Genomic DNA, 18,780 nt, shown 5'->3' on the forward strand with positions numbered 1-18,780 from the left:
CTCTAGGAGCCCCAATCACTTATTTTAACCACCCATTCAACAGTACTGAGATGGTATTTCCTTACGGGTAACTGGGCTATAGTGTCAGTGGGAGTGGGAAGGGTAATCTTCCCAGAGAAGGTGAAGCTAGAACTAAGGTGTTAAGGAAGCATTAACTAGTAGGTGAAGAGGGAGAACAGTGTTTTACAGGCACGTTCAAATTTATTATCATCTCTGAACTTGTTTTCCTACTTGTTCAATGGAGGTGATAGCACCTTCTTCCAAAGGTCCTCATGAAAGGTAAATGAGTCGGCTGGTGTAAAAGACCTAGGGGAGTGCCTGGCACTAGTGCATGCTCAAGTAAGACAGTTTTTTCTTCCTTCCTAAGCTTCTACCTTCCACATATGTAATCTAGGACAGGGAAATCTCAGATTCACAGGAGGCAAAGACCTTTATAGGGTGAGTTGTAGTCCCCCTGTCCACCCAGATGATCACCATTGTGTTGGTCACCATGGAATCTGACCAAGCTAGTTGTTTGGAATGAGTGGCCTTAGGGGTAAGTGGTCACAGGATTGGAGGAAGGCAAATTCATGGACAGAAAAGAGAGAAGGAGGTCAAGGTAGCTATTCCCCCTCCTCCACACCATCTCAAATTGTCCCGCCAATCCAGCCCCCTCCTGACTCTTAGAATTGGATAATCTAAAAAAAAAAAACAAAACAAAAAACAAACAGAAAGGAACACGTATCTACATGACTGGGTGTACATTGTCTAGTTTGATTCTCACCAAGTCATAGGTACCAATTACAGAGGATAAAGCTAGTGTTCCAGGTGAGGTGGTCAGTTGTCTCAAATCACTCAGGTAATGAGGAGCGAATCTTGCGTTCAAACCTAGGTATCCACAATTCCAGGCCAGTGTTCTGTTGCCTTAGGTTCTCTCTACTCCCTCTAGTGCTGACCTTTGCCTGGGAGAATGCAGGGAGGGGGTGCACTCAGGCAGGGGATGCTGCCAAGGAAATACTTGTGTGAGTGTGGATGGCTTCAGTCAGGTCCTCTCTGCTCCTGGTGAGGGTGGAAATGGGGAAACCTGGGGGTGGGAGACTCCACAATGTAGAGCTCCCCTATGCCCCATCCTAAACACATGGTGGAGAGGGTCTCCATTCCTAGGCAGGCCTTCTTTTCAATCCCCGGACTCTGCACCCTTCCATCATTTCATGCTCCCTCAGCAAAAACCTAAGGTGAAGAGAAGAGGTCTCATAAACACTTAAGCCTCCGCATTCGTAACCCTCCTCCAGCCAGTCAAGCCAGCTGTGCAGACTCTGAGCCAGAGTGAGGGAACCAAACAGCCTTCTCAACCAACACCCCTCTAAGTAACAAAGAGGAGAACCCCCTACCCAGTCTGGGCAAGATGCCCCAGGGAGAAGACACTAGTCCAAGTCTCCATCGTCTATCCCTGGAGCCCATCCTGAAGCTTAAGAAAGAAAAGCTAGCAGCCGGGGACCCCAGAAGGGAGGGGGTCAACTCTCTACTCCAGGCGGCTCCCCTCCCTTCCCTCCTCCTGGCTAATAGGTATTTCCTGTTTATGAGGCAGCTAAAGCTGAGCTTTTGGGAAGGGATGGAGATGGAGCCCCTCCCCTCCTAGGGCTGGGTTGGGGAGTCCTTGAAGTGTGACTGAAGGTTGGGAGGCTCCTCCCAGGGGAAGGAGTGTTCCTTACATTGACCATCCATATCATCTCCCATCCAACCCCCCACGGCCCACAGCCTCTGCCTCTCTGGGTTAGGGGGCACTGGAGGGGCCTGTTTCCTGTTCTCATCTCCGAAGCCCTCAAAGGAGAGCAGCTTCCAGGCAGGGGGATCGGAGGCGGTGGGGTTGGGGGGTTGGTACGGAGGTGAAGGCACCAAGGCTGGAGAAAAGGGGGAAGGGAGGAGAGTGTCTTGACTGATGCGTCAGTCTGCAAGGAGGAAGGATGGCCTTGTATTGCCCCTCCGTAATCCAATCTGGTGGTCATTCCGCAGCCCCCTCCCCCCGGCAAAACGCATATCCCCAGCCCTTAGGCGGAGGAGGGCGGGGACCCCACTTAATTAACCCTTTTAGTTCTAGTCCCAACTGGTTCCGCAGGCAAAGGAGGAGTGGTTAATTTAGGGAGGAGGTGAGTTGAGGGGTTGCTACAAGAATTAAGAGAATGCTTCTTTACCCACGCAGCTTAGGGAAGGGACGCGAAACAAGGGGCCTCCAAAAGAAGGCTGGCGTCTCAGCAGGGAGCACGGGCAGGGGGTCTGCAGTCCCTTATCCCTCCTGGAGCGCGGTCCGGGGTGGAGAGAGCTACACCATACTGCCCACCCCGGCTCCGCCTCCCCCAGCCGCGGCTCCCGCTCCGGCTCAGCCAGGCTCCCCACCCGGCGGCACCCGGAGGACGGACACCGAGCGCGCGGCTGCGCCTCCAAGCCCTCCCCTTCGCCCTCCCTCTCTGGGGTCTCTGCCTCCGTCTCCTTTTTTAAAAGCTGCGTCACATGCATGCCGTTCCCCGAGCACTCCCAGCCCCTCGCCGCCCGCCCGCCGCGCGGCGCACGCACGTCGTCGCTTGCTGCGCGCTCTCCCGGGTCACTTTGACACGGCTCTCCCCTCCCACTAGCAGGACAATTAGCATATTAATAAAGCCCGGCCCTGCCCGGCTTGGGCTGGGGAGCCGGCGTCGGCGCGAGGGAGCGCGAGCGCGAGGGCGGAGAGGGGGGCGCTCGGCGACGGCGGCGGGAGCGCACAGACACGCACACGCACACGCGCACACACGGACACACACTCCGCGGACTCACACCCGCGCGCACACACGCAGAGGCCCTGCTCGCCTTCCTGCCTGGCTTCCTTCCTGTCTGCTCCGCGTCTGACAGGCCCCTCGCCGCAGCCAGGGGCCGCCCGTACTGCGCCGAGGCCGGGCCGGGCCGGCGGCAAGCGCAGCGGGGGCCGCGGGCGGCGGCGGCGGCTCATGCCCGGCCTGTCCCCGCGAGGGGCGGGCACCGTGACTCGGCTGGGCCCCCAGCGGCAGGCGATGTGAAGATGTCAGTGGGCTGTGCCTGTCCTGGTGAGTGGGGCGCGCGGCCACTCGTCCCCTTCCTGCCCAACCGTCCCCGCGGACCCCTCACCCCGTGTTTGTCGAGAACTTGTCTGGGGGGTTGTCGATGGCATGGGGGAGGCCGGGAGCTGGAAGGGCTACGCGGGGCCTCAGGCCGGCGGGGAGGGTTTTCCCCAACTGTGTAAATGCGCAGCAGTCCAGAAACACGGGGAGGAGATGCTGGGGGTGGCTTATGTGTATGTTTTTTTCGGGGGTAAGCTAATTGGGGAGAGGTTGGGGGGGGCCGAAATTCTCAGAATTCCAGGTTGTTAGCCAATCAGAAGTGACTCTGGACTTTTGACCCCCCCCTCAGGTCACCATAGAGTTGTGATTGGCTGGTTTGGGCTGCCCCCCCTTCCCTGCTGCCCATTGCCTCTTACCTATCCTGTGACATCCCCCCCATGCTGTTTCTGAGTACCCTGTTTGCAGGGAGGTATTGATTGGGGCCCATCTTGCCCCCCCTTCAACTTTTCCTGCCTGTTGCCAGGGAAGGTTGGCCCTTCTGAGGCACCGATTGTACTCCTAAGAGGTGCCAGATAATTGGACCCTTGGGTCTGGCATCTCCGCCCTAGTGGGAGGGCAGGCTAGGAAATAGAGTGATTTGTGGAGAAGTAAGCTGAGGGAGCAATACTTGACCCCAAACCGAGAACTTGAGAGAGGACCCAGGCTCAGATCCCTGCCTCCCCAAAACATATCAGCTCTTGCCAGGGATAGCCTAGTCTGAGTTTTTTTCCTGAGGGGCTGGTAGGGGGGTGGCGGGGGGCATCTACCTCACTGCCAGGAGGAAAGAGAAAAGCCGTGCAACTGGAGAGGTAGTCTACAGAGGGCCTCAGGGGCACACTTTCTCCATCCCCGGGACTCTGGGTCCTGGAATTGGCCCTCCTGGCCCAGACTGGAGTCAGCTTTCTCCTGGAAGTCAGTGTCCTTGAATGTAGCCCGCTTTGGCTACATACTTCACAACTGGACACCCCTCACTCCCCCACAGATCCTCACGGGAAGCTACCAGCACGGAAGCTTCCTTGAAAATCATGTGACCCAGGCCAAGCTGGGCTGGGCAAACACTTCAGGTGCCTGCTGAGGCTGATATTTAAGGGGCATGGGTCCCAGAAGGAGGAATAAGAGAACCTAAGAATCCTAGAATATCCGGGTATGGGAACCATACCTGCTGCAGAGGGTTGGGGAGAAGAGAGGGAAGAGCTTGCCAAGCTGGAATCCTGCCTGGCCCCATCGTCTCTCCTCCTACCAGCTTGGTGTACATGTTTATGTGTGGATTTTCTCCTTTATAATTGCCCCATGCTGGGTACCCCGTTCAGATCCATCATGTTCTTAGCCCACCCCAGGGCCCTGACCCTCCATCACCGCACATGAGCAGAGCAGTTAAACTAAGGATCTGAACAAGCTAGAGGGATGAGTCTTAAATTGTAATTCTTAGTTCCTACAAATAATGAGTAAGCTAGTATGTATGTATGGAGGGGTTGTCAGGCTGGAGGTGGATGAGAGGTTGGCCCTGAAGTTGGGGCAGGGTGCCTGGGTCCAGTGGTAGGAGAGAGAAAATCTCTTCTTCTTAGTCTCTGGGAGCAGAATGGGAACAGGAAGAGGGCCCAAGACCGGGGTTTGTGGGTGGGTGGGAAGACAACTTCAGTCAGTGCCCCAGAAGGCATGTTCCTTTTGTGTCTAGTGGTCTGACTGAGGGAGAGAGGGCAAAAGATAGGGAAGAGTGGGGAGTCTTTTTCCAGATCGTGAAGAAGTCTTGTAGATTGATGCCATAGAGGATGGATGGAGGTTAGACTTTAAGTAGAACCACATGGGGAGGGCTTCAGAGTAGACTGGAGGTGGGGAATAGTAGCAGTTGGGGTTAGAGAGGGGACCTGACTTGCAGCTTGCTTGGATGGGGGAGCACAGGCTTGAACACAAGGGCAGCATGGCAGCATGTAGCAGTCCAGGCCTGAAGACTTCCCCCACCTTGAGCAGCCCTGGGGTGAGGGCTGAGGCGCCCTGGCAGGCCGCCTGCCGCCTGCCTGCCTGCCTGTCTGAGTCTCTCCTTTGTGCTCTGCTGTCTCCGGGCTCCTCCTCCTCCCCCAGCCCGGCAGAGACAGCACATGCCCCACACATGTGACTGAGGGAAGCCAGAGCGCACACAGACCCACACACATGCACATGCAGAAACACCACAAGATACACACATACACACGCCCAGCTCCCATAGTGCTTCTGGGGTGAGCACCAGCTTCTGGGGCTGGAATGGCTGGGAGCAAGGAGAGCCTCTGCTAAAGGGCATCACCCTGAGCAAGATGCTGAGGGGGTCAGGGCCTGTCTGGGGCAGCATGTGGCTTAGAAGGGTTAAGGCAGGGAGGAGTGGGGGGAGGGGAGGAGGCAGCAGTGGTGGCGGCTGGGAGCCAGGAGAGGAGGATGGCAGAGCGCCAGGCCAACGGGAGGCCGGGCACAGACAAAGGAAGGGGGGCAGGCACACTGGAGGCCTGGGTCAGGGAGCCCTAGGGGCCCGAGCAGGGGGCAGTGCTGGTACCTCATCCTGTGGGCTGGTGCTGGCTACTGTCCTTTGAGTCCCCACCTCCAGGAGGAGTACTTTTCCTCGTCATCTTTGTCATTCTTTGCTGCTCCCTCCACCTCACCACCAATTCTAAGGCCTTCTAACTCAGACTTGCTCTTTTTAGCTGGACCTGTTCGGGCCCTGTGCAACTAGGTGAATCGGGTCAGAGCAGAGAGAGGAGCAGACTTCCTGGAGAAGGAGAACTAGAAGGCCTGTTTTGAATGGTTTGCCAGTCTTCATACATCTTGGCATTTAGGGGCCCCTCTACCCTATAGCAAGACTGGAGGGCCCTTGTAGTCCCTCCTGTCTGAGGAGACAGGCTGGGTCGGGGTTCTGAGCTCTGGGCCGGAGGCAAAAGCCAGAGCGCATTCCCCTTCCCCATGTGGATAGTGATTTGAGGCCTGGTGGGGGAAGGGAGTAGGAATGGCTGCAGTAGGAATTGGCTTATATCTGGTGGGTTTAGAAGTGCAGGGTTCAACCCTCCCACCCCCCAACCCACCCTGGTCATCCTGTCTCAGTGGGTTCTGTTAGGATCTCACTGTTAGGATATTTGGCCCTATGTGCCATGAGGATCTCTTGAGGTACTGAATGCACTTTGGAAAGTTTAAAGGCAGTGGGGGAGAACTGGGACTACCCCAGAGGTAAGTTGTAAATTTGGGAGTCAGTGGGAATGTCTTAAGTCCTGGTGATAGGCTGTATGTTGCAGGGTCTGGCTGAATGTTATAGATTTCAGTATGCTTGTAAAAGCTGGGGTTTCTTCTATGGCCAGGCTGTGATGAGGAATGGTACGCAGGTTTCAGAGAGGGTGATTTATACGTTAAGTCCTTGCATAATAAATGATCAGGGTATGTAATAGGCTGTCACAGGTTTAGGGGTTATAACACAGTTTTGGTGTGTGTATTGAGGTCAGGATGCGTGTCGTAGGTCCCAGTGTGTATGGCTTAGACTGTGTGTGCGTGTGTGTGTGTGTGTGTGTGTGTATCCAGGATTTGGGTATATTTAGGATTTGAGATATATCACAGGTTGATGGCCAGGTGCGGTGGCTCATGTCTGTAATACTAGCGCTTTGGGAGGCCAAGGTGGGTGGATCACCTGAGGTCAGGTGTTTGAGACCAGCCTGGCCAACATAGCGAAACCCTGTCTCTACTAAAAATACAAAAATTAGCTGGGTGTGGTGGCATGCACCTGTAAGCTCAGCTACTCAGGAGGCTGAGGCAGGAGAATCGCTTGAACCCAGGAGGTGGGGGTTGCATTGAGCCAAGATCACGCCACTGCACTCCAGCCTAAGCAACAGAGAGAGATTCCATCTCGGAAAAATGATATATCACAGGTTGAAGTGTGTATCACGTACTGATTTATGTGAAAGTGAGATGTGTTATCTATGTGGAAGATGTTCACAGAGCCAGGTGCAATATTATTGCACAGTTAACTGGTGAATATGTCATGAGAAATCCTGTCCTTGGAGTTACGTGTGAATATAGTTGACGGTGGGGGAAGGGAGTAGAGAAACAGACACTCAAATTGCAAAGAAGGAAATAGAAGGTTTGCGCTCCCCCTTCCCGTGTGTGTGTATGTGTGTGTGTGTGTGTGTGTGTGTGTGTGTGTGTACACTATGTGTTTTCCTTTTCCTATTGGTCCAAGAGTAAGGTCTGGACCACTATCCAAGTTTTAGAAATACCCCCTCCTGCTACAACAAAATTACCTTAGGAAAAAAATAGAAATACCTGCTCCCTTGGGATGCCCCTGCTGGATGGGAGAACAGGCCCTATCCACTAACCACACCTTTTTTTTTTTTTTCCTGGGGTGGTGGGGAGGATTCAGCAGCAAACTAGGCTCCTTCTCGGGACCCTTGGATGGCCAAGTTGGCTTTCCCTAGCTCTGACAATGCCTATTTCCCTGGCACCCACTTGTCTTCAGTGGTGGTGGGGAAGGGGGCTTCCCGTTAAGGGGGATCTAAGTCAAGGCTTGGAACTTAGGTGGGTTGGGGGCAGGGAAGCCTGTAGTGTCCGCCTCCCTCCAATCCGTGTTTACAGGCTGATGTCAGAATGTGTGTCTGTCAAAAATAACCCTTTGGAGCCTCTCCCCCCAGCTTCTCCCGGATTTCACCAGGGGAGCCCAGGGTGGCATCCCAGGCCTGCCTTCAACCTGAGTGATCACAGGGGCGAGAAAGATTTGGGGGAGGTTTGGGAGGTGCTTTGAAGATCTTGGAGTCTGCAGAGAGGAGCCCGCCCTCCTCCATCTCTGCCAGTGGCTTTGGCTCTCCTGCTCACTCCTGATCACCTCGCCTAGGGCTCGGGGAAGGCGGGCTGCATTTCGTTCCTGGCCCCCACAGGCCTCTCCTCCATCCAGGTCTCTCCTGGCCCAATCTGCTCCGTCCCCTGTCTCTCCCAGTCTCTGTCTCTCTTTTGTTTTTCTCAGCAGTCCCTCCGTCCCAGCCTCCCTCCCTCCCTTGCTCTTCCTCTTTCCTCTCAGGGAGGGGGCGGGGCCGGTGGGGGCAGCTCCACCCTCCGCCCGCCCTGGGGCCTCATTCTGAGAGAGGCTCGGAGAGAGCGAGCGGGGAGGGAGGGAGGCAGGGAGAGAAAGGGAGAAAGGCAGGCAGCCGGCGGGCGCTGCGTGTGTGTCTGAGTGTGCGAGTGTGAGTGAGTGTGAGTGCCGGGCCCTGCCTCTCCTGGTACTCCCAGCAGAGGGGCCCGGTGGCCTGGGGAGGGCGGGCGGGCTGCTCGGAGGCAGAGGCAGCGAGAGGCGGCGGCGGGGAGAGCTGAGGAGGAGGAGGAGGAGAGAGGAAAGAGCGGAGCAGCCATTGTTGAGGGAAACCTTGCAAACAAAGAAGGCTCCGGACTCCCCGCGGTCCCCCGCCCCCCAGGCCGGCCCCCTGGCCCCCGGCGCCCAGCCCAGTGGCCATTGTAACTTTCCCCCGGGGCTGCGGCCGCCGCGGGGCGGGCCGAGGCTGTGCGTGCGAGTCTTTGTGCGGCCGGCGGAGTGGAGCTCCCAGCCCGGCCTGCCTGTCCCACTCGGGACATGAGCTGCTGAAGTTGTCCCCTCCTCAGCCCTCACCCCTGCCAGGACTCCTCTGGGCTTGCAGTCTCTCTCCGCACCTCTCCTGGCCCCCTCAGTTCTCCCAGGTAAGTCTGAGCACCCTGCAAGCCTGTTGGGGGGTGGGCAGAAGGCCCTCAGCCCGGCCCAGGCTTGGTCTGCGGGCTGGGGGAGAGGTGCCCCAGCTCAGAGCCGCCGGGGCGCTCAGGCCTGCTGACCTGTGGCCAGCCCCTAAAGGGAGGGGGCCTGCCCTCTGGTCAGCCTGGTTACCATGGCAATGCCCAGCTGGAGGTGCCTCCCTCAGCCCCGGGATGCAGCTTCCACCCTGAGAAAACTTTACTAGTTCTGGGCTCTTCTCTCCCCCTTCCTAAAGGCTTCCAGATTGCTAGAGGTGGGAGGGGGGCCATGGCTGACTACAGGGCTGGATGACACATCTCCCCACCCACCCACCCCCGTCCCCCCTCTACTTGCTCCCTCTACTCCTGCTGCTGGGGACAGGCAGCAACAGGGACAGATGGTCTGGGTGATGTCCCTCCCCTTCTCTACTCCCAAGCCCTTGTGCTGGAGCTACTGGGAGTTGAGTGGCTCTGGAGAGATGCTGAGTTTGTGTCCATTCGCTGGAGGTGTAAATAGAGGCCCAGAGCTTTGGGCCTTAGCTCCTCAGAGCTATTTACCCAGGCCCAGACAATGCCTGTTCATTTTCTAGAGAGAGAAATGGAGGCTCTGAGAATTTTTTTTTACAAAATTGGAGAGAAACCCAGGCATCCTGCCTCCTTTCTCTTCAGGTTCTTGAGCTGACACATTTCAAGTGGTCCCTAAACTGAGGAGGCAGGGGTGGTTAAGTTATGGGAGAAAGGATGGCCTAATTGGGGGATGAGGGCCAGATCTGAGAATCTACTCTTGGGTTTATTGCCCAGGCCTGGCCTCTGGTGGGCCGTGTGAGCTTGGGCTTCCTGTGTGGCCTTAGTCTGCCTGTGTAGTGGGGAGACTTAGTGGCTGAGTGGGGACTGTCTTTCTGGAGACACAGGCTCAGTCCAGACTGGCATGTGAAGGCTGTGTGTGCTGTTCTTGGAGCATATGGATGTGGAGCTCGTGCGTGGGGTGAGGGCCTGTTGCGGGCATCTGAATCTGCCTGGGGCTGCTGGGTTCCAGCCCTTGATAGGCATGTTAGGGCGAGCTGAGGGTAGAAGCCTGCTAGGCAGGATGAGGCACACGTGTGTGCAGGCACACACAGGCTTTGACTCTTGGCACCCTCAGAGACTGTACAGTCTGGGACCCTCTTTTTGCCTGCATTGTGAGGATGGGGCCCTGGGGAGAGAATAAAATGACACATGTTGGCACAGGGTCTTCTTTTGTCTCTTCCCCCCAAGGAACAAAATAGGTTTTGCGTCTTAAGTTGGGGAGGAGATACAGATACAACCAATCTAGCCACCCTTCCAAATGCAGTAAAGTTTTAGGGACTCAAGGAAGCAAATGTGATTGGAGTCAGATGACTTTTGGGACTGTGCCTCAGTTTCCCCTCCTATCTGGTGAGAAGGGGAAACAAAGTTGTAGGGGTACCTGGCTCATACCCAACTATGAATTTAACACTTCTTCCAGTCAGAAAACAGTACTCCAGGAACTGTTTGCTGTTAGGTGAGGTGTGAGAGAGGACATGTGCACATCGCAGATACACACTAGCAAGACCCCTGTCTAGTGACCACGTGCCCCTAGACTGAGGAACATAGGCTCCTTCCCAAACCACTTACTTCTCAATTGTAGGTAGAGTGGGATCCAAAGGAGGCTTATCTGCCGCCTCCCCCACTCCCAAGTCTCAGAAGAGAAAAGGGGTTGAGGCTTTGGGTTTCTGGTTTGGAGACAATACTCTATACCCTTGGTGGGGGCAGGGGTGGGGGCTGGGCTGATAAGGGAGTGGCCGTTAGTGGGGAGGCAGAAGGCACAACTGGTTATCTGGTAGGCCGCACCCAACAGGCACCCACCCCCATTTATCTTTCTATCCCTTGTCCTCCTGAGACCCTGAGGGTGGAGGAGGGGCAGAGTTCGAAAATCCCCCCTTTTCCTCCCCCACTTTGGTCTCTAGAGGGCAATAGCGGGGTCCGATGGTAGAAAGTATAGGATGTGGGAATCAGAAGATCCAAGCTCAAGTCCTAGCTTTCAGAGTTACTAGCTTTATGATCTTGGCAAGTTCCTTTGAGCCCCCAGTTGCCTCATCTGTAAAATGGGAATGTTATGGTCAGCCCTGCTGCCTCGTAAGGTTGTTATGATGATTGAATGAAACTATGTAGATTAAAAGGGAGTTTATCAAAATTAGATTCTAATGATTGGATATTTATTTGTTCTGTGATAATTCTTCCCAGCTTCAATTCCTCTTTTGTCATCTAGGGCTCAGCCAAATGAAGAAATGGGATCTTGGCTATGCGCTGGGATTAGGGTGGAATACTCTTGTTTCTTAATGAAATAAGATTGGAGCCAGAATTAGAAGGAGAGACAGGTACTCCCTAGAGTAGCCCCCTCCCCTACTCCACCACTCTCTTGTAAGCAGGCCAAGGAGCTCCATAAGACCATCCCTATCCACACAGTCTAGCAGGCTTATCGGAGAGCTCCCAAGAGGGGGTCAGGGGACTCCTTTTTCTTTTAGGAACAGGGTCTCACTCTGTTGCCCAGGCTAGAGTGCAGTGGTATGATCTCTGCTTACTTCAGTGTCAACCTCCCAGGCTCAAGTGATCCTCCCGCCTCAGCCTCCCAAGTAGCTGGAACTACAGGCGTGCCCCACCATACCCGGCCAACTTTTAAAATTATTTTTAGAGATGAGGTCTTGTTACGTTGCCCTGGCTAGTCCCTGCAGCCTCGACCTCCTGTGCTCAAGCAGTCTTCTTGCCTTGACCTCCCAAAGTGCTAAGATTACAGATGTGAGCCACTGAGCCCAGCTATGACTCCTTTCTTTCTCTTCTAGGTTGTTCCTCAAAGTCATTCAAGCTGTACTCCCCGAAGGAGCCCCCAAACGGCAACGCCTTCCCCCCCTTCCATCCCGGCACCATGCTGGATCGGGATGTAGGGTAAGTGAGTCTCTTGGCCACTTCCTAACCCTTCTCCAGGTGGGATCTTGCCTGGAAAGAGGAGGGAGTAGCCCCCCACCCCCAATAATTCCTGTCTTCCACCCCCATTCTCATAGCCTCTTACTTTACACAGCCCGACTCCCATGTACCCGCCTACATACCTGGAGCCAGGGATTGGGTAAGTGGAGTCCAGTGGGGAAGAAGGTGCTTTCCACTGGGTGAAGGCCGAGGTAGGGGTGGGGTGGGGAGGCTCCGCTCCTATTGATCTGCCTCCTTCACTTCCTCCAGGAGGCACACACCATATGGCAACCAAACTGACTATAGAATATTCGAGCTTAACAAACGGCTTCAGAACTGGACAGAGGTATTGCCAAGGGAAAAGGAATTGGGAGCAGGAGGGCCATCTGGGCACTCTATGGGATATCTTATAACATGAACACACCGGCCGGGCGCGGTGGCTCACGCCTGTAATCCCAGCTCTCAGGGAGGCAGAGGCGGGAGGATAGCTTGAGCCCAAGAGTTCGAGACCTGCCTGTGTAATATAGCGAGACCCCGTTCTTCACAAAAAGGAAAAAAAAAAAAAAGACAAAAAACATGAACACACCTCACCATGCTCCCTAGGAGTGTGACAATCTCTGGTGGGATGCATTCACAACTGAGTTCTTTGAGGACGATGCCATGTTGACCATCACTTTCTGCCTGGAGGATGGACCAAAGAGATATAGTAAGTGACCTCTGGGCTCTTGCTATGGGGGTGTATACCTCCTGTGTAGTTCTAGAGTCTAGAAGTGGGTCTGGGAGTGCCAGGGGATATCTAGCTTGGTAGGGGAGGCATCTGTCTGGCCCCTTTTGCGGTCCCTTTGTCTGAAGAGTTTGTTCCATCTCTACAGCCATTGGCCGGACCCTGATCCCACGCTACTTCCGCAGCATCTTTGAGGGGGGTGCTACGGAGCTGTACTATGTTCTTAAGCACCCCAAGGAGGCATTCCACAGCAACTTTGTGTCCCTCGACTGTGACCAGGGCAGCATGGTGACCCAGCATGGCAAGCCCATGTTCACCCAGGTCAGCAACCCAGCTGGATGTGGAACACCATGGCGCCTGGGTTTGATTACCGTCCTCTCTCCCAGTGTATACTCACAGCTATTCTCCAGGGAGCCACATTGCGAAGTGGCAAAATAAGAAGGGCGGATAGGCATGTTGCAACCATCAGCAAACATGTATTATGTTTGTATGGGATAGTTTTCTGGGCCCTAGGGCTACACGAGTGAACAAGAGTCTGCCCTCACATAGCATAGAGCAGATGAGTGTATCACTAACTACATGGGGAGAGGACGATCTGTTAAGATTTTCTACTGTGTGTGTGTGTGTTGTGTGTCTGTGTGTGTAAGGGCCAGGTATATGGGTGGGGGGTATTGTGACATTTGTGCACCCAGATTTAATGTGCAGGTGACAAACGTATATGCAATGGGAGAGTTGTAAGCAAATGGGAGACTGTAATAGACATACCTTCAGGTATAGTATGTGGGGAGGGGGCGGGGTCTGACAAGCCTTTCCCCAGGTGTGTGTGGAGGGCCGGTTGTACCTGGAGTTCATGTTTGACGACATGATGCGAATAAAGACGTGGCACTTCAGCATCCGGCAGCACCGAGAGCTCATCCCCCGCAGCATCCTTGCCATGCATGTGAGTCGTGGGCAGGACCCAGGACACAAGAGTGAAGGCAGGCAGGGGGAAGGGTGGAACAAGGTCGGTCATTTCCTGACTGGCCTTAGACAGAGGGTTAGGGTGTCTTCATCTGAACAGCAGGTTTTATAAGAGAGTATCCTCTCTCAGGAGTGTTACAATGCTCAGATGATAGGGCAGGTGAGCAGAGGCAACCCAGGTGTCAGTGTTCTTGCTTGTCTTTTCTCCCACTCTAGGCCCAAGACCCCCAGATGTTGGATCAGCTCTCGAAAAACATCACCCGGTGTGGGCTGTCCAATTCCACTCTCAACTACCTCCGAGTGAGTCTCCGACCTCCCAGTTTCTGCCCCAGTCCATTTAGTCTCGGCTCCATGTCTGTCCCCTGACAAGCCACCTCCTTGCCTACTCCTAGCTCTGTGTGATACTTGAGCCCATGCAAGAGCTCATGTCCCGCCACAAGACTTACAGCCTCAGCCCCCGTGACTGCCTCAAGACCTGCCTTTTCCAGAAGTGGCAGCGCATGGTAGCACCTCCCGGTGAGTGCCTTGCACCTGCTTTTACCAGGATCTCACACTGCTCCCCAAAACTGTATCTATATTTCCTTTTGAAGTTTTCCCTGCCCCTTCCTTGTTCCCAGGTCTACAAAATTGGGATCAGGGCAGGCTCATGCTCCTTGGGAGCCACAATTTAGAATAGGGGACCTGGGGCCCTCTCCAATCTGAGTCTCCTTTCCCTGATACAGCGGAGCCCACACGTCAGCAGCCCAGCAAACGGCGGAAACGGAAGATGTCAGGGGGCAGCACCATGAGCTCGGGGGGCGGTAACACCAACAACAGCAACAGCAAGAAGAAGAGCCCAGCTAGCACCTTCGCCCTCTCCAGCCAGGTACCTGTAAGCATCTCGGCTTTCTTCTCTCTTCTGGGCTGCCCCACTGCTCACCCCTGACCCCTGTCCAAGCCTGAGCTCACTAGCAGGCATAGAAGCAAAGACAGTTTTCTTCATGTACTCTGCCAGCATGGGCTAACTGCTTTTACTGGTGAGAGAGTCCTTGTCAGGCACTTGCATGGGTGTGATCACACAGACTCAGCCGTAGGAAGCTAGGGCATAAAGGAACAGAGACAGCCATGAGGACATACAGACGTTCAGGACAGACAGCTTGGGGCTCACAGACCATCCAGCGCACACACTCACACTGATAGAATGACCCGCAGACTGGAGTGTTTGCAGATCCAGAGTACATGCCCTTGCACATGCACATACTGCCCTTCCTTCGTGTTTGATCTCCCTTTCTCTTACATGTGGACAGAAGTTGAGGAGTCCCCTAAAATTTTGGGGAGACGGGCTAGGGAGCTAGGGGAATGGATATGGGCTAAAGGCTTTGATGCTCTGGTGTTCTTCAGTGGGAAGGATTCCAGGAGCTGAGGGTGTCAGGAGTTGAGGTTTTAAATTCGGGTATGAGGAGGGGGTGGGGACTCTTGAGCTTCCAGGGTGGGTATTGGGGCTCTGGGGGTATCTGCCGCCCTGGGCCGGGCGAGCCCTTGCCCCGATTATGTTTGGGGACCTCCGCCACTCTCAGGATGTGATGGTGGTGGGGGAGCCCACCCTGATGGGCGGGGAGTTCGGGGACGAGGACGAGAGGCTCATCACCCGGCTGGAGAACACCCAGTTTGACGCAGCCAACGGCATTGACGACGAGGACAGCTTTAACAACTCCCCTGCACTGGGCGCCAACAGCCCCTGGAACAGCAAGCCTCCGTCCAGCCAAGAAAGCAAATCGGAGAACCCCACGTCACAGGCCTCCCAGTAAAAGGCCCTGCCGTGGCCACCCAGTGCTCTGCCTATCTGCCCCACCTCTCGCAGCCCCAGGAAGCAGAAGACACAATGAAGAGACTGAGCATCTAAAATGGGCAGCCTCCATCCACCTGCTTCAAGGAGGAACTGGACTCGCTGGGGGCAGGTGCCAAGATTTGCCCCATAGTGGCCCTGGGCTGGGCCTGGCCTCTGCAGAGCCTTTTAGGGGAAGGGGGTACTCATGTGGATGCCTACTTGGAACCTGGGCCTCTGAGACATGTCCTGACCACCCCCCAGGGCATTTGCCTCCATCCTCACTCCAGATTCTGGGTTTCCCATCCCCCTGACTTTACCCCTTTCAGGCCTGGGGTTCTCTATACCCATAGCCCTTAGGGACTTAAAGTTATGGGGCTTGGTTGAATGCCCCTTCCCCTAGGCAGCTGGTAATAGAGGGGTAAAGCTCTGGGCTCCTCTTCCAGCTGCCACTTATCCCAGCTCCAAGTTTTTAAAAAAATAATATTATTAAAAATGTAAGTTAAAAAAAATCACTCATGTCCCCCCCTCTTCCCCCTATTAAAAGTCCAGCTACCTCCCTACTCTTAGCAGATGGGGGCCTAGGGTCTAGGTGGGGGTGAGAGGTGGGGAGGGAGGTATGCATACCATTTTATACGGTGTGAGAGCTTCAGACCAAGGAGACACCGCCATCTCTCTTGCCCTTTCCTGTGGGGTGACCGCAGTTGGGGAAGGCATGCCATGGGGTAGTGGGACATCGGTGGCCACATCTTGGTGACAGACCCTTGCTGTTGTCTCTGTCTCCCCATTATCTGGACTCTGGCCTGCCCTCCTAGTGCTCATGACTCCCTCTCTTCCAGCCCCACCCCTATGGTGTGTATATTCCTTACAAGTCCTCCACAAGAGCAGCTGTCTAGGATGTAGGGAGGGGAGACTCCTTCCCTTAGGGAGCCTGGAGAGAAGGGTGCAGCCTTGTTGCTGTATTTTTGGTTTTGTTTCAGTTGGGCAGGCATGGGATGGGAGAGGGGCTTAGCCACTTTCCTCCAGAATCTTCCTCCCTCAACCCCTCCAACTGCATACGTAATCCTACTCTGTCCTTCACAGAGGGGAAGGGGCCACCAATGACGTCCCAGCTCTAAGCCCACCAGAGAGAAACAGGCCTCTGTCCCCCTGGGTGAAGTAGAGGGTCTTCACCTGCCAGTGTCCCCTGCCACTCCTTCCTCGTAGCAGGGAGGAGGAGGAGGAGGAGGCAGCCAGGATCCTCAGCTCCGCCAGGGTGCAGCCAGGAGCAGGGTTTCACGCAGCTGGGCCAGCTCTGTGGCTTTGCTGCCTTTTCCTGTGGCCAGTCCCAGGAAGTGCTAGCACCACCTCTCTCCCCACTCTTCCCTCTGGATTCTGGGGTCCCCCACACCCTATTTCCTCCACTCCAGCTGCCACTTTTGGAAGGGTATTGAGTCAGGAGCTGAGGGAAGGGGTGAGGAAGGTGGACATCCCACCCCAACTGTAATGCCTTTTTTTTTTTTTTTTTTTTTTTTTTTTTTTTTTTTTTTGGGCCATTTGAGTCATGTATGGTACCAATCAATAAAGAGACTTTTCGGTTTGAGAGTGTCCTGGTTGGTCATTGATGCCTAATAATGACTCAGTCCAAGGCAGTCTTTTCCCCATCCTTACAGTTCCTAAGACTGTATGAATTGGATCCCTTCACCCTCACCTAACATTTCCCCTCACTGTTTTGAAGTTGTTTCCCTGAATTATACCTCTCCTTCACCCAAGACCCTAAAGTTTGTTCCCAGATCTCCCAGCCTGGCCCCATCTCCCTCAAAGTTGAGGGAGAATTGGCTTTCTCAGTCTGCTCCCCACCTCTCACCCCAGGACTGTTGCTTCTCACCCCTAGCTGTCATGGGGCAGCCAGACAGGTGGCCCTTCTGGGGCAGGTTCCTAGGATAGACTGCCCTGGATTATGCTGTTGAGGGAGGAGTGAGAGAGGGGACTTGGCCTAGGAGGGGGCTTGGGTTAGAGGGTCTTGAGGTACTTAGAGTACCTGGGAGACTCCTACCCCTACCCAGCCCCCAGCCTACTAGCCCAGCTAATGTCAGTTGGTTGTTTTGTTTATTTTGAGATGGAGTCTTGCTCTGTTGCCCAGGCTGGAGTGCAGTGGCATGATCTCGGCTCACTGCAACCTCCACCTCCTGGGTTCAAGTAATTCTCCTACCTCATCCAAGTAGCTGGGATTACAGGTGCCCGCCACTATGCCTGGCTAATTTGTATATTTTTTTTTAGTAGAGATAGGGTTTCACCATGTTGGCCAGGCTGGTCTCGAACTCTTGACCTCAGGTGATCCACCCACCTCAGCCTCCCAAAGTACTGGAATTATAGGCATGATCTGCTGCACCCGGTCACCAGCTGAGGTCTAAATTAGTCTCCCTGGTGCTAAGGTCCCTGGGTGAGGGATTAAGAGAGTAGCAGGATTGTCTGTCTCCTTGCTGACTTTGGGTGGGGACGCTGAGGGAGGAAGACAGTTCTGTTGCTAGTGGGTAGCCTGAAGCTCTATGGGAGGATGGGAGGATAAATGGGGTACTTTTCAGACTCTTTTCCAGGTAGTTAACTCTCCAAGTCCCCTCCTCTTCACCATTAAAGACTGGGAAGATAAGGAGACCCCGCTGTGGATTGGAGATGGGGTCTTAGTGCCCATAAAGCTCTCTATCCAGTGTCCCTCTTTGTCATCCCAGGCAGGAGAAACTGAGGCCTCAAACTATTCCCCTCCTAAGGTCTCTCTCAACCTGAAATAAAGCCTGATAGACCTGCACCTCTACCCTTACCTCCCTAGCTGGTAGGAAGACACCAGAGGAAGGGACTGGATGACCCATCCATTCCCTCTCCAATCTACAGTTACCTTGGCCCTGCTCTGCTGCCAGCCCAGCTTCTCATTGCCCAGTGCCTCAGGACCCCAAGGAATGCTATTGCACCCCACCCCCAACTCTTCCTTTGTAGATCTGGCCAGCCTGAAGGACATTTACCGGCTAGCTGCCACCAGCAACTCGCCGTGAGAGTGCCAGGTAACATCTACAGTGGGTCTGTGTCTGGCACTGGGTGTACATCTAGCCCGTTAGCCTGAGTGTGTGTCTGTGTGTATGTATGTGCTGCTGAGCTGGGGAGGGCCTGGATCTGTTTATATGTGCAGGTAAGGGAGTGTATACATGTGTTTGTATGTGGGCATGTATATGCATATTTTTATGTATGTGTCTGTTGGTGAATTAATTCATTCAAATAGTATTCATTGAACTCTCTTTAGGTACTAGGCCCATTCTATTTGCTGGGGATATGATATTGAACAAAGCAGAGAATATGTGACTGCTGAGTGAGTGAAGGCTATAAATCCATAAATGAGGATGTGTTGAATGTGTGGCTTAGCAGTGCGACTGTGTTGAGTTATGGGGCTGCTGGGACAATTGTTGTGTGACTCGGGCATTTGTAGGTTCACGTATGTATGTGTATGGAGGGAGGTAGTCAAGGGAAAAGGTAGATTGCCAGGCCTGGACCCCATCCTGCTTGGGGGCAGGGGGTAGGTCAGAGAA

At 54.5% G+C, this 18,780-nt stretch overlaps 1 protein-coding gene across 7 annotated transcripts; it reads left to right on the forward strand.

Annotated features, from left to right (window-relative positions):
* The first annotated feature begins 2,620 nt into the window (after positions 1-2,620).
* LDB1 (LIM domain binding 1) lies at positions 2,621-18,226 on the forward strand. Of its 7 annotated transcripts, none has more exons than XM_010356146.2 (11): positions 2,621-3,053; positions 11,618-11,720; positions 11,854-11,898; positions 12,009-12,084; positions 12,342-12,444; positions 12,611-12,783; positions 13,280-13,402; positions 13,639-13,722; positions 13,815-13,938; positions 14,145-14,293; positions 14,979-15,789. In XM_010356146.2, the coding sequence occupies exons 1-11, from the start codon at positions 3,029-3,031 to the stop codon at positions 15,207-15,209; spliced, it is 1,236 nt and encodes a 411-aa protein (XP_010354448.1). In that variant the 5' UTR covers positions 2,621-3,028; the 3' UTR covers positions 15,210-15,789. The 7 variants fall into 7 exon arrangements, with proteins under 7 accessions (XP_010354448.1, XP_010354449.1, XP_030796475.1 ...); XM_010356147.2 differs by having other exon boundaries at positions 2,775-3,053; positions 14,145-14,287; XM_030940615.1 differs by lacking the exon at positions 14,979-15,789 and adding an exon at positions 18,197-18,226 and having other exon boundaries at positions 2,910-3,053.
* The last annotated feature ends 554 nt before the right edge of the window (positions 18,227-18,780 follow it).

The sequence above is a fragment of the Rhinopithecus roxellana genome, chromosome 11 (genome assembly GCF_007565055.1).
Source record: "Rhinopithecus roxellana isolate Shanxi Qingling chromosome 11, ASM756505v1, whole genome shotgun sequence".
In the NCBI taxonomy this organism is placed as follows: Eukaryota; Metazoa; Chordata; class Mammalia; order Primates; family Cercopithecidae; genus Rhinopithecus; species Rhinopithecus roxellana.

Coding starts and splice junctions, on each gene's coding strand:
- LDB1 (XM_010356146.2), top strand. CDS start 3,029: ATGTCAGTGGGCTGTGCCTGTCCTG. Junction 11,899..12,008: donor TACCTGGAGCCAGGGATTGG/GTAAGTGGAGTC, acceptor CACTTCCTCCAG/GAGGCACACACCATATGGCA. Junction 13,723..13,814: donor CCACTCTCAACTACCTCCGA/GTGAGTCTCCGA, acceptor GCCTACTCCTAG/CTCTGTGTGATACTTGAGCC.